General features: G+C 45.2%; 1 protein-coding gene across 3 annotated transcripts in view; it reads left to right on the plus strand.

The window, feature by feature from the left end:
* The window catches only part of LOC144784941 (SLAIN motif-containing protein-like), a 227,660-nt gene extending 214,315 nt beyond the window's left edge, over positions 1 to 13,345 (plus strand). For all 3 annotated transcript variants that reach the window (XM_078664055.1, XM_078664057.1, XM_078664056.1), the window contains one exon: positions 12,207 to 13,345. In XM_078664055.1, coding sequence (XP_078520181.1) covers positions 12,207 to 12,273 — 67 coding nt within the window. In that variant the 3' untranslated portion in view covers positions 12,274 to 13,345. The remainder of the gene's footprint in view (positions 1 to 12,206) is intronic.
* Positions 13,346 to 13,832: the final 487 nt, after the last annotated feature.

The raw sequence follows: 13,832 nt of genomic DNA on the forward strand, positions 1-13,832 counted from the left end.
CGGACTTAAGAAACCCTTGTTTACCCCATCCTCAGCCAGGTTCTTAATCAATGCTTTTATGCTGTTGGTTGGGTCCCTAGGTATCAACTGATAGCTTTCCTTAACCGCAAGTTGTCGTTTGATTTCTGCTACATAGTCGTCCGTATTTTGTAGTACCACTGCTCCACCCTTGTCTGCCGCTTTAACAATGATTGAGGCGTTTTTGCTGAGATCTTTGAGTGCAAGGGACTCATCCTTGGTGATGTTATATTTGATATATTGCCTCTCTTCAATGCTCACCATTACCTCTTGCATTACGATTTGTTCAAATGCCAGTATCCGCTGGCTCATGCAGTAAGATCCAGGAGTAAACGTAGATGGTGGTCTAAAGGGTGTGGCAGCCATCTTGGGGGTGTATTCATTCCTACCAAAATAGTACTGCAGTCTCACTTTCCGGAAAAAAATTTGTAATTCTAATTTTGTAGTGAAGGCATCTGGTCGGTTGCTTGGCACGAAAGACAGACCTTTGTTTAGAATACTTCTTTCAGCAGGAGACATCTGATGGTTAGAGAGATTGATAATTGAGTCATCTGGTGGTAGAGGTGGAATTTCCTGAAGGGATGATTCCGATCCACGAACTGCTTTGTTCACGTGAGGGATTTCGCAAACAGCCCGCTGTGTATCTGTATCGCACAAGACCAGTAATGAGCTTCCTTCTTCAAATGGGCTTACCATCTGTAGGTTTGTTTGCGAGTTAAGATTTCTCCATGAGTCTCCGGTTGGTAGAATCTCACTCTCGTGTTCCCTCTCGGGGCTCCTCTCGAGTTGTTCCATGTTCTTCTGGGTGTCCAACCTCGCTGGGCAGTGCCGCCTCGGTTGGATGGACGGTAGCCTTGCTCTAAAAAATGTTGCTGCGGGGCATCCGATAATTGCCGACTAGTCGATGGTCCTTCTTGCTCTGCTTCAGATCCACTGCCTGCTGATGAGTCTGAGAAAGTTGTGAACCTTCTAGCGCCTTGTCTGCCTCTGTTGGTAAAAAAGCCTTGTTCGTCTTGTTGGTAGTATTCGTCTGCCAAGTATGGATATGTGACCTTTTTGTCATATGTGCGGATATCTTTACTGAGTTTGTTCAGTTTTCTATTCAGTGTCACTGTGTTAAATTCCGCCAATGTTTTTTCTGCTTTTTCCAATGCCTCTTTGGCGTTTGCTAGTGCACCGTCTTCCAAGATTTCTTTTTTTAGGTCTGCGATTTCTTGTGTTAATTTTTTAACATAGTCTATGGCCGTTTCCACCCCTAGCACCATCCAGTGCCTGGAGCAGTTATTGGCCACAAAGCTAAAGCCTTCTCTGAATTTTGGTACGTCAATGAAAATTCCAGGCTCGTTTCTTACTTGCAATCCTTTCGGAATTATATTGGAAGCTAGATATTTAGTAAGCACGTGTCCATGCAGTCGGGAACTAATTAGCTTCTTTTCCAAGCGTTCTATTTTTACAAGTTTTTCATTCAATGTTACATCTGACGTTGTTTTATCTGAACCAAGCAGGAAGCTAGAGGAATTTTGGTCATCTATTAACTTTGCTATATACTCCTCTGTATAGGACAATGTTTCTTTGTCTGACATATCTCCGTCTAGATAACATGCATTGAAAACAGGTATTGAAGTGTGAATTAATCAATAGAAAGAACCCTCGCAAGTCAGCACTTGCAAAAGAATGATTTATAAAAAGGGGTAACCCTGTGTCCCTCAGAACCTGGGTTACAAGGAAAACAAAATGGTTAATATCCAAGTTCCTGGATTTTTTAACTTGGCCAATTTGGATATTAACCATTTTGTTTTCCTTGGAATATCTACTTGAAAAAACTGGCCTCTTAAACGACAAAAAATACCTCGTTTTCCTCCTTCCTCTCCAAACCAATCCCCCCACCGCCCCTGGTCATTTCTCTTTAAGGTTTTATTGTAAATAATTGTTGTGTATATAAGTGTCACTGTATACACTACACTTGTCACCTTAATCACCTTAATCACCATTGTCACCTTTTCACAAAGTTAATGCATTTACTAGCAATGTAACGGAATGAAGTAATTCCAGGATATTGTCTTTTGTTCTGTTTTTAATACATATAAAAACTTTGTATATCAGAGAGTGTGTGCTTGTTGCTTGTCTTTTGAGCTGTTCTAAGCCTCTCCCAAAGGAATTGTTTTTGCTACCCAACAGAACCATTTTGTTTGTTAATCGCATATACCCAGGTTCTGAGGGACACAGGGTTACCCCTTTTTATAAATCATTCTTTTGCAAGTGCTGACTTGCGAGGGTTCTTTCTATTGATTAATTCACACTTCAATACCTGTTTTCAATGCATGTTATCTAGACGGAGATATGTCAGACAAAGAAACATTGTCCTATACAGAGGAGTATATAGCAAAGTTAATAGATGACCAAAATTCCTCTAGCTTCCTGCTTGGTTCAGATAAAACAACGTCCGATGTAACATTGAATGAAAAACTTGTAAAAATAGAACGCTTGGAAAAGAAGCTAATTCGTTCCCGACTGCATGGACACGTGCTTACTAAATATCTAGCTTCCAATATAATTCCGAAAGGATTGCAAGTAAGAAACGAGCCTGGAATTTTCATTGACGTACCAAAATTCAGAGAAGGCTTTAGCTTTGTGGCCAATAACTGCTCCAGGCACTGGATGGTGCTAGGGGTGGAAACGGCCATAGACTATGTTAAAAAATTAACACAAGAAATCGCAGACCTAAAAAAAGAAATCTTGGAAGACGGTGCACTAGCAAACGCCAAAGAGGCATTGGAAAAAGCAGAAAAAACATTGGCGGAATTTAACACAGTGACACTGAATAGAAAACTGAACAAACTCAGTAAAGATATCCGCACATACGACAAAAAGGTCACATATCCATACTTGGCAGACGAATACTACCAACAAGACGAACAAGGCTTTTTTACCAACAGAGGCAGACAAGGCGCTAGAAGGTTCACAACTTTCTCAGACTCATCAGCAGGCAGTGGATCTGAAGCAGAGCAAGAAGGACCATCGACTAGTCGGCAATTATCGGATGCCCCGCAGCAACATTTTTTAGAGCAAGGCTACCGTCCATCCAACCGAGGCGGCACTGCCCAGCGAGGTTGGACACCCAGAAGAACATGGAACAACTCGAGAGGAGCCCCGAGAGGGAACACGAGAGTGAGATTCTACCAACCGGAGACTCATGGAGAAATCTCAACTCGCAAACAAACCTACAGATGGTAAGCCCATTTGAAGAAGGAAGCTCATTACTGGTCTTGTGCGATACAGATACACAGCGGGCTGTTTGCGAAATCCCTCACGTGAACAAAGCAGTTCGTGGATCGGAATCATCCCTTCAGGAAATTCCACCTCTACCACCAGATGACTCAATTATCAATCTCTCTAACCATCAGATGTCTCCTGCTGAAAGAAGTATTCTAAACAAAGGTCTGTCTTTCGTGCCAAGCAACCGACCAGATGCCTTCACTACAAAATTAGAATTACAAAAATTTTTCCGGAAAGTGAGACTGCAGTACTATTTTGGTAGGAATGAATACACCCCCAAGATGGCTGCCACACCCTTTAGACCACCATCTACGTTTACTCCTGGATCTTACTGCATGAGCCAGCGGATACTGGCATTTGAACAAATCGTAATGCAAGAGGTAATGGTGAGCATTGAAGAGAGGCAATATATCAAATATAACATCACCAAGGATGAGTCCCTTGCACTCAAAGATCTCAGCAAAAACGCCTCAATCATTGTTAAAGCGGCAGACAAGGGTGGAGCAGTGGTACTACAAAATACGGACGACTATGTAGCAGAAATCAAACGACAACTTGCGGTTAAGGAAAGCTATCAGTTGATACCTAGGGACCCAACCAACAGCATAAAAGCATTGATTAAGAACCTGGCTGAGGATGGGGTAAACAAGGGTTTCTTAAGTCCGCCTGAAAGAGACTTTTTGATCAAAAAAGAGCCCCGGATTCCAACTATCTACACGTTACCCAAGGTTCATATGGGGTTAGACAACCCCCCGGGAAGACCAATAATATCTGGCTGTGGATCTGTGTTAGAGCCGGTGAATCAATTTATCGATCATTTTTTACAACCACTGGTACCTGAAACAAAATCTTATGTGCGGGACTCGATGCACATTATACAACTTTTGGAGGGACAACCATACGATGAAGCCACACAATTCATGGTGACACTAGACGTTGCTTCTTTATATACATCGATACCTCAAGACAGTGCTATTCAAGGTATCCAAGATGTACTGGAGAAACGGCCTGCACCCCATTGGATACCTACCTCTTTCCTAATTGGTCTTCTGGAAATTGCTATGAAGCGAAACTACTTTGTGTTCCAGCGACAATTCTACATGCAATGTAAAGGCGTAGCAATGGGAGCTACCTATGCTCCTAGCTTGGCTAATATATATATGGAGCAATACGAGGAACAACACTTGTACACTGAAGAGAATCCATTCATTGACTCCATATCAATATGGAAGCGTTACATCGATGATGTGATCTTGATTTGGACTGGCACTGAGACTGACCTAAAGGACTTCTTTCTCTGGCTCAATACAAGGAGTGCAGATATACAATTTACCATGAGCTATGATAAAAAGAATATTGCATTCCTGGATCTCTCTTTCAAATCTGAAGAGGGGATGATAATATGCGATCTCTATAGGAAACCGATGGAGAAAAACACCTTACTGAAATATGATTCCCATCACCCACGCAATCTAAGGGATAATCTGCCCTTTGGTCAGTACTTGAGGATTAGGCGTAATTGCACCAGGAAAACGGATTTTTTCAATGAATGTGAGATTCTTACCAAACGCCTACGTGAACGTGGCTATCCAGAAGGATTGCTGAAACGGGCAAAGAAAAGAGCTTGGTACTGCCCGAGGGAAGAACTATTGACCCCAAAAAGAAAAAATCCCGATACGACGGGCATGGTCTGTGTCACCACCTTCAACACAAAGAGCAATGTGGTGAAGAATATAGTAAAGAAACATTGGAACTTAGTGGCATCTGAACTAAAAACTGAAGCTATTCCACTTTTTGCATTCAAAAGGGGCAGGAATATCAAGGACAATGTGGTCAAAGCCTTCCTGGAACCACCGAAACCAATAACTCTCAGAGACCATCTGGGCCTACCACCTATCAGTGGACAAGTCAGATGTGGAAATTGTAAGGCGTGTCCTATGTGCATGGATGGTCCATCCTTTACCTACGAAAACAAGACATATGGCCTGCCTACCCTGGCTAATTGTAACACAACTAATGTTGTTTATATCATCTTATGTCCATGCAACAAACCCTATGTAGGACAAACAACTCAAAAAGTGAAGTGTCGCATTTTGCAACACATGAGCAGGATCCGTTGCAAGGTACAGGGCGCACCTATGGTAGACCATTTCCTCACACAGAATCATGACCCTGAAAGTTTGCGCTGGCGCATCCTAGAAAAAATTAATGTGAATCCTAGAGGGGGGTCTATGTCCGCTACACTGGGGAGAAAAGAGTGTAAATGGATCCACAATTTGAACTCTGTGAGTCAGGGATTGAACGAACATGAGGAAATTTCCAAACAAATGGCCTTACTGTAACCTGTTTGTTTTCTTGCAATGGTAATAACCTAATGCTTTTTTCCCATGTTGCTACCTTCTTAATATGATAACGCACAAATGTGTTTGTTTTCTGCACTTTTACGTAGAATACGCATTGTAAAAGCATAGATCTGTTCTTGTCCCGTGAAAAATGACTTCCTGTTTTCCATATGATAAAATACAAATATGGTTGTCAGCATGGGATAAAATACAAATGTGGTTGTTAATTGTATTTTATAGGTCGATGTGTTCAAAGTATGACCTCGCATTGAACTCCCAAGCCGAACACGCAAACCTTATTCCTGGTCCTAATACCTTGGGATATGACTACACAGATCCCTGAGCATTCCATCCAGTGGGCCATTCAGACAGGAATTTTACCAGACGTTTTGTTTAGCGTCTCACGTCCCCTCATTGATTGGGCCAATTTCGGCTTGTCGTCACTCTGTAAACGTTACCTAGTAACCGACGCGCAGAGCGTCCTCGAGGCGAAAGGCACCACGTTGTCTTAGGCTACGCCACCATTGTGATTGGCTAAGCCTTTCCTGCCTCGTTTCCGCTTGTGGTTGCCTGGCTACGAGTATACTTAGCGTCCTAGGTGGAGCACCGCAGTTCGAGCATTTCTCCCGGACAGCTCGGTTTGGCGCTCATTTCCAGGTCGCTGTGTTTAACTGCAGACAAATACTGCATCGAAGGTAAGAGTTTTGAGACCCTTGAACTCGGACACCTACCGAGTGATATCCGTAATAATCTAACCCACTGTCAGGGCTCGGGTTTCATTTCCGAAATCGGACTTGCACCCGTTTTTAATTAATTTCAAATCACTTAGGCACATCCCTTGCCAGCCCCGAAATCACAGAGGCACGTTTTGCAAATTCCATTACACCGAGTAACTGAAGTAATCAGATCACCTGGCTCCATAACCACCTAGTCACTTTAAATATGTCTTTTGACCAATGCCCGGCATACGTGTGGACTTCAAACACATGGACCTAAAAGGCTTTTTCTATTTAGGTTGACCATCGGGCTACCTTCAGGAATACTTTCACCATTTGACCGATCCCCGTGTAAGTAACCTTGAGCGTTTCTCGTCATTCTTTGACGCTATTTACAAGCACTTCTCTGATCCCTATCCTTTTCCTTCCAGCCCTCCCCCTGTCTTGATAAAGACCCGCCGCAACCACCAACTGGGGTGCAACGAGGGTCGAAACGTCGACGCTATTACCTTGGCCAAGTTAAAAAATCCAGGAACTTGGATATTAACCATTTTGTTTTCCTTGGAATATCTACTTGAAAAAACTGGCCTCTTAAACGACAAAAAATACCTTGTTTTCCTCCTTCCTCTCCAAACCAATCCCCCCACCGCCCCTGGTCATTTCTCTTTAAGGTTTTATTGTAAATAATTGTTGTGTATATAAGTGTCACTGTATACACTACACTTGTCACCTTAATCACCATTGTCACCTTTTCACAAAGTTAATGCATTTACTAGCAATGTAACGGAATGAAGTAATTCCAGGATATTGTCTTTTGTTCTGTTTTTAATACATATACAAAGTTTTTATATCAGAGAGTGTGTGCTTGTTGCTTGTCTTTTGAGCTGTTCTAAGCCTCTCCCAAAGGAATTGTTTATGTTTCCAGAGGCCAGCTGTCCCAGCAAACACAGTACAATAAGGGTGGCACGCAAACCACGTACAACAAACAAAGTAGAGGTGGCTATCGCGGAAACAGTGCCAAAGGCAGAGGTCGTGGAAACAACAGCTCCCGATCCTCCGCCACCAACAAACAGTGACGCCTTGTCACTGCCCCCCGACCATACAACACCGGTCAGGGGGAGACTCCAGCAGTTCCTGCCAGTCTGGAAATCCATCACCACAGACAGGTGGGTCAGAAAGCTTATCCAGTACGGTTATTGTCTGGAGTTAACATCCACTCCACCCAACATACCCCCAAAACACCGTCCACAGAGCATTTGCACTTATTGCAGCAGGAGGTACTCGTCATGCTGCAAAAAGGGGCAATCAAGCTCGTGCCGGTGGAAGAAAGATGCACAGGAGTGTACTCCCTGTACTTCTTAATTCCGAAAAAGGACGGGTCCCTCAGACCCATGCTAGACCTCAGACCCCTAAACCAGTACATTCTATCAGAACACTTTCACATGCTAACACTGCAGCAGGTTCTTCCGTTGCTCAATCAGGGAGATTTCCTCGCCACATTAGATCTAAAGGATGCATATTTTCACATTCCGCTACATCCGTCACACAGAAAATACCTCAGATTCACCATTCAGAATCAGCATTACCAATTCAAAGTCCTCCCTTTCTGAGTGACTACAGCGCCCAGGGTGTTCACAAAGTGCCTGGCAACAGTGGCTGCACACCTCAGGAGACAAAACGTTCACGTCTACCCTTATCTGGACGACTGGCTTGTCCAAGCAAAGTCGGCCCAGCAGTGCGCCGCCAACATGTCCCACACCATTCACCTTCTTCACGATCTGGGATTCTCACTAAATTACCCAAAATCACACCTTCAGCCCGCCCATGTACGGCAGTATCTGGGCGCAACAATAAACACTCTGGCAGCCACAGCGCAGCCAAATTCAGTGAGGATCAACAGCATTCAATTGCTGATACAGAAATTCAGACCACAACACTCGCTTCCAGCACGAGTGTTCATGCAGTTGATAGGCATGATGGCCTCCTGCATCTTCATAGTCCTGCATGCGAGACTACATATGCGTCCGCTTCAGGAGTGCTTAGCACATCAGTGGACTCAGGCTCACGGACAGTTGAGAGACCTAGTGTTGGTAACCGGTCGTGCATACAACTCTGCATTGGTGGAATCCACACAACCTTTGCAAGGGACGACCGTTCCAGGAGCCTGTGCCACAAATCATCCTAACAACGGACGCATCTCTCCAGGGATGGGGAGCTCATGTACTCCACTAAACGGTGCAGGGACTATGGACAACGCAGCAAAAGAAGATGCACATCAACCTCCTAGAGCTGATGGCAATCTTCATGGCAATGAAGACATTCAAGGTACATCTGTGCAACAAGGTCGTGTTGATCCGGACGGACAACATGACGGCAATGTACTACATTCAGAAGCAGGGAGGTACACACTCTCCACAGTTGTCTCATCTGGCTCAGAGCATGTGGAAGTGGGCCATTCAAAGGAACATCTTCCTCATAGCGGAACACCTCCCAGGCAAGGACAATCAGATGGCGAATCTGCCCAGCAGGTACAGCCACCAAATGCACGAGTGGGAGCTACATCCATCAGTACTCCACCCGTACTTCCAGCAGAGGGTCATCCAGAGATAGACCTGTTCGCCACAAGGGAAAACGCCAAATGCCAAAGCTTTGCCGCCAGGTTCCCGCACCCACAATCTCAGGGCAATGCGATATGGATGAACTCGTCTGGCAAATTTGCGTACGCTTTTCCCCCAGCACCTCTAATACCGCTGGTGGCACGCAAGCTGAAGCAACACTCAATGACGCTCATCCTGGTTGCTCCAACGTGGGCACGCCAACCATGGTACACCACGTTTCTAGAACTTTCCGTGGTACCGCATCAAAGGCTGCACCTCACGCCCAGACTTTTGACGCAGAGCCATGGCGACATTCAGCACCCAGATCCGCAACAGCTCAACCTGGCGATCTGGCTCCTGAGGTCTTAGAGTTTGGCTACCTCAACTTGCCTCCAGACTGCATGGATATCATACGAGAGGCAAGAAAGCCCACCACCAGTGCATGCTATGCGGCAAAATGGAAGCGGTTTGTCATTTATTGCGTAGACCACAACATAGACCCGCTTGACGCGTCTACGCACAACATCATTTGTTATCTGTTGCATCTTTACAAATGCAATCTAGCATATGCTTCCATTCCGATACATTTATCCGCCATAGCGGCTTATCTCCAAAACAGGCAGCATCTCTCACTTTTCAGAGTGCCTGCCATTAAAGACTTTCTGGAAGGACTCAAACGAGTCATTCCTCCCAGGACCCCTCCAGCTCCTGAATGGAACCTTAATGTGGTCCTCACCCGACTGCTGGGTCCACCTTTTGAGCCTCTACATTCATGCGAGATTCAGTTCTTAACATGGAAGGTGGCTTTCCTGATAGAGATTACATCACTGCGACGTGTTAGTGAACTCCAGGCACTAACTATCCAAGAGCCATTCATACAAATTCATTCCAATCGGGTGGTGCTGCGCACTAACCCTAAATTTCTTCCAAAGGTAGTTTCACAGTTCCATATCAATCAGACTATTGAACTGCCTGTGTTCTTCCAAAATCCTGAGACAGTGGCGGAGAGAATGCTCCACACTCTTGACGTCAAAAGAGCTTTAATGTATTACATTGATAGGACCAAAGATTTTAGGAAGACGAAACAACTCTTTGTTGCCTTTTCAGCACAACACAAAGGCAACCCCATTTCCAAGGCAGGTATAGCCAGGTGGATCGTTAAGTGTATTCAAATTTGCTATCGAAAAGCAAAGCGCACCTTAACAATCCCCCCAAGGGCACACTCCACCCGCAAGTTGAAGGCCTCCATGACTTTCCTTGGAAATATTCCTTTAGAAGACATTTGTAGAGCAGCCACATGGTCTACACCACACACATTTACAAAACACTACTGTGTAGATGTGCACTCCAAACAGCAGGCAGCTGTAGGGCAGGCTGTTCTAAAAACACTTTTTCAAACTGCTGCAGCTGGCACAGGCGGCCGCCGCTAATGGAGGGACTGCTATGTATTCTATGCAATAGATATGAATTCAGCAGCCCACATGCCTCGAACCGAATATGCTACTTACCAGTATGCATCTGTTCTTGGCATGTAGGGCTGCTGACATTCATATCGCCCGCCCTCCTCCCCGGCGCCTGTAGCGGCTGCAGCACTTACACTTACTCTTAGCATGGTCATCACTCACGGTGTTACACTCCATCTTTGCCACAATGGCTAAAAACAATCTGGGGATGGAGTCGATGCCCATGCGCACTGTAGTCCAGGGGAGGAGCCACCTATCTCGTGATACTTCGAAGACTCTTCCAGGACAACAGTGTGCAATCATCCGGACCCAACACTAGGCGGCAATCTATGCAATAGATATGAATGTCAGCAGCCCTACATGCCGAATACAGATGCATACTGGTAAGTAGCATATTCGTTACAGTCCCTCTTACTAAAAGGAGCAATGGAGCCAGTTCTAATACAGTACCAGGGCTCAGGGTTTTACTCTCTGTACTTTCTAATCCCCCAAAAGGATGGGTCCCTCAGACCTATTCTGGATCTCAGAGAGCTAAACCATTATATACTTTCAGAGCACTTTCGCATGGTGACACTTCAACAGGTATTCCCTCTTTTACAGAGAGCAGACTTTGTCTACCCTGGATTTAAAAGACGCTTATTTCACGTTTCAGTTCATCCGGGTCATTGCAAATACCTCAGATTTGTGATAGCAGGCAAGCATCACCATTTCAAGGGCCTTCCCTTCGGAGTGACTACAGCACCCAGAATATTTACCAAATGTCTGGCAGTAGTAACTGCTCATCTCAGAAGACAACAAATTCACGTCTTCCCCTATCTGGACAACTGGCTTATCAAAGCCAGCACTCGCGAGAAATATCTACAACATACACAGATCACAATAAATCTACTTCACCAACTGGGGTTCACCATCAATGCTCAGAAATCTCATCTACATCCCTCACAGATGCAGTCTTATCTAGGAGCCACTCTAGACACACTCAAAGCTCTGGCCTCTCCCAATGTGGCCAGAATACGCAATATTAAAACTACGATTCTACAGTTTAAACCCAACCCTCACTAGGCTGGCTCTGCCATTGGAGTGAACTCAAAGAGCGGGAGAGTGTGTGGTGTGAACCATGTGGTGTGTGCAGAGTCGCTCTCTGCCCTCCCTGCTTTCCCCTTGTCGGCTTTTGATACACTTTACTAGTCTGGCCACGGCGGAGAGCTGAGAAGGGGACTAAGCCATTGGATGTTGGAATGTTGGGACCAACGGAAGGTCATGAGTATGCCTGCTAAGGTGGGGTTGTGTGCCTGTTTTTGTATGAATATACGTGGGGGAAATAAGACCTGTTGTTCTTGCCTTCTACCTCGTGGAAGGGTCCAGGTGAAAACCTGTATTTTAATCTCTGGTTGCAACAAAGTAATGTCTTAACCACTTCCGTGCTGATGACGGAACCGCTCCGTCATCAGCCGCGGTAGCGCTGTGCTGATGAAGGAGCGGTTCCGTCATGGCCCGCTCGACGCGCCTGCGCGGCGCTGATTTTGCGCCTGCGCGGCGCGTTCCATTGAGCGGGCGGGGCCATGACGGAACCGCTCCGTCATGAGCACAGCTCAACCGAGGCTGGTGACGGAGCGGTTCCGTCACCAGCATGGGCATGCCACGGGCCCCCCTGCCCCCTTAGCGCTGCGGCGGAATAGCCGCCGCAGCGAAGGTGTTAATGTTTGAGTCTGATGCGCCCCTCTATGCGTGGTGGCTGTGTACATATATCTACCCTAGAATGTTATCTCACCTAGCCTGTCTTTGTTCTCCTAGGCCTCCTTCCTCGTCAAGAACTTCTGGTGCTCCTACAGACGACTCCTGGAAGGACGGCTGCTACTGACCCAGCCCCAAAACACTGGACTCTTAAACCCTTAGGAATTGCTAGCCCAGCTGGCTGGGTATCACAACTTGAAGCTGACTTTAAGCAGGGCAGGACTTATTAACGAACTTTTCTTTGAGACGTTGAGCAAAAATAAAAAAAAGATGCAATTTTTCTAGGAATTACTGTACTAAATGGTGAATGCTGGCTACATTTTCTTTCTTCAGTTCAGGATGAAATCTGATAAGTTTCAGTCCAACACATTCTGGATGAAACTGTTCTTCGACTTTCTCTGACATAGGGCATTATGAGCCAAGCTTTGGCTGAGGCTCAATTGAGGGAAGGAACCCAAATGCAACATGTACTGCACTGTGCTAACTGATCTTCGAGAGGTGGGAATAGCCTGGTATTGGTCGTGTGCCAGTAAAATGCTGAATACATTGCTTAGCTTTGAAAACTTGAGTTGTTTGCTGATGAGACCCAAACCTGTTAGAAACTTAGCTATAGGTGTAATTGATTGCAGCATTTAATTTAAAACTTGTATAGTATGTACACATTTTTTTCTTAGATGCTCTAAGCTCCAGGTTTTCTACACACTGCAGTGTAAAGTGGCAGACTTTCCTCTGTCCCTTTTTTTAATGTATGTTTTGGAGATTCATGTTTGTGTGTCGTGGACTTCTGAGTGATGGGTCTTGTCCTCAGAAACAGGTTTGTGCCACAGTCTAGTTTTTGTTGACACCGGTTGGGCAGACGGACTGCATAATGTGTCTGCCTGTAGGTCTGACCAACGTGTTGCCATATGTAGAGGAGATTTCACATGTATTTTCTCATGTCACTTTTGATATTTCAGAAATTGAATCACTCTTTACCTGTTTTGTACAAGTTTCCTCTCTCAGATGTTTGTTTGATATGTCAGATTGTTCTACAAGCAAATAACTCTGTTTTACACTCTGTGATGATGATTTATTACAAAAATAGGACCGTAGATAACTGGAAAGTTCACTGCCTCTTCCAGAGTGTAATTTGTTTACTAGATGGTGAGTATTTTGTTACTGGATTGTAACTGCAATAAACTTGATAAAACAGTTGGCAATTTGACTTCATGGTCATTGAGTGGGTATTTGGGTCATTTATTTAGAAGTCTGTTCATACCCATCTGTGGTCTCTATGCTGATGGGGAATCTGGCATGAGGAACTTCCGTTTTATTGCCCTAGCACCCCCCTCTTCATGATCATTGGTACCCTCCATTCATCAAACGTGGAAGTGTCAGAACATTCTCCGAGTTTGGCTGCTCCGAGTTTGGCTGCTCCGAGTTTGGCTGCTCCGAGTTTGGCTGCTCCGAGTTTGGCTGCTCCTAGTTTGTTTTCCAAAGGGTTCACTGCCTTTAGATGGCATGTGGCACATTCTTCCATTCTGTCTTGTTCATCATGCAAACACAATTCTGGCCCGTTGTGGGACCAGTATCAGGAACGGGAATCCTCTATTGTTCCAAAAACCCTTTTGCTGGAGGAATCCGCACCTGCAACCATCTGTGAGGAATCTTGCGAAGGTCCCTCCTGCCCCCATCCCCTTTTGAGTA

This window comes from Lissotriton helveticus, chromosome 10 (genome assembly GCF_964261635.1).
Source record: "Lissotriton helveticus chromosome 10, aLisHel1.1, whole genome shotgun sequence".
In the NCBI taxonomy this organism is placed as follows: Eukaryota; Metazoa; Chordata; class Amphibia; order Caudata; family Salamandridae; genus Lissotriton; species Lissotriton helveticus.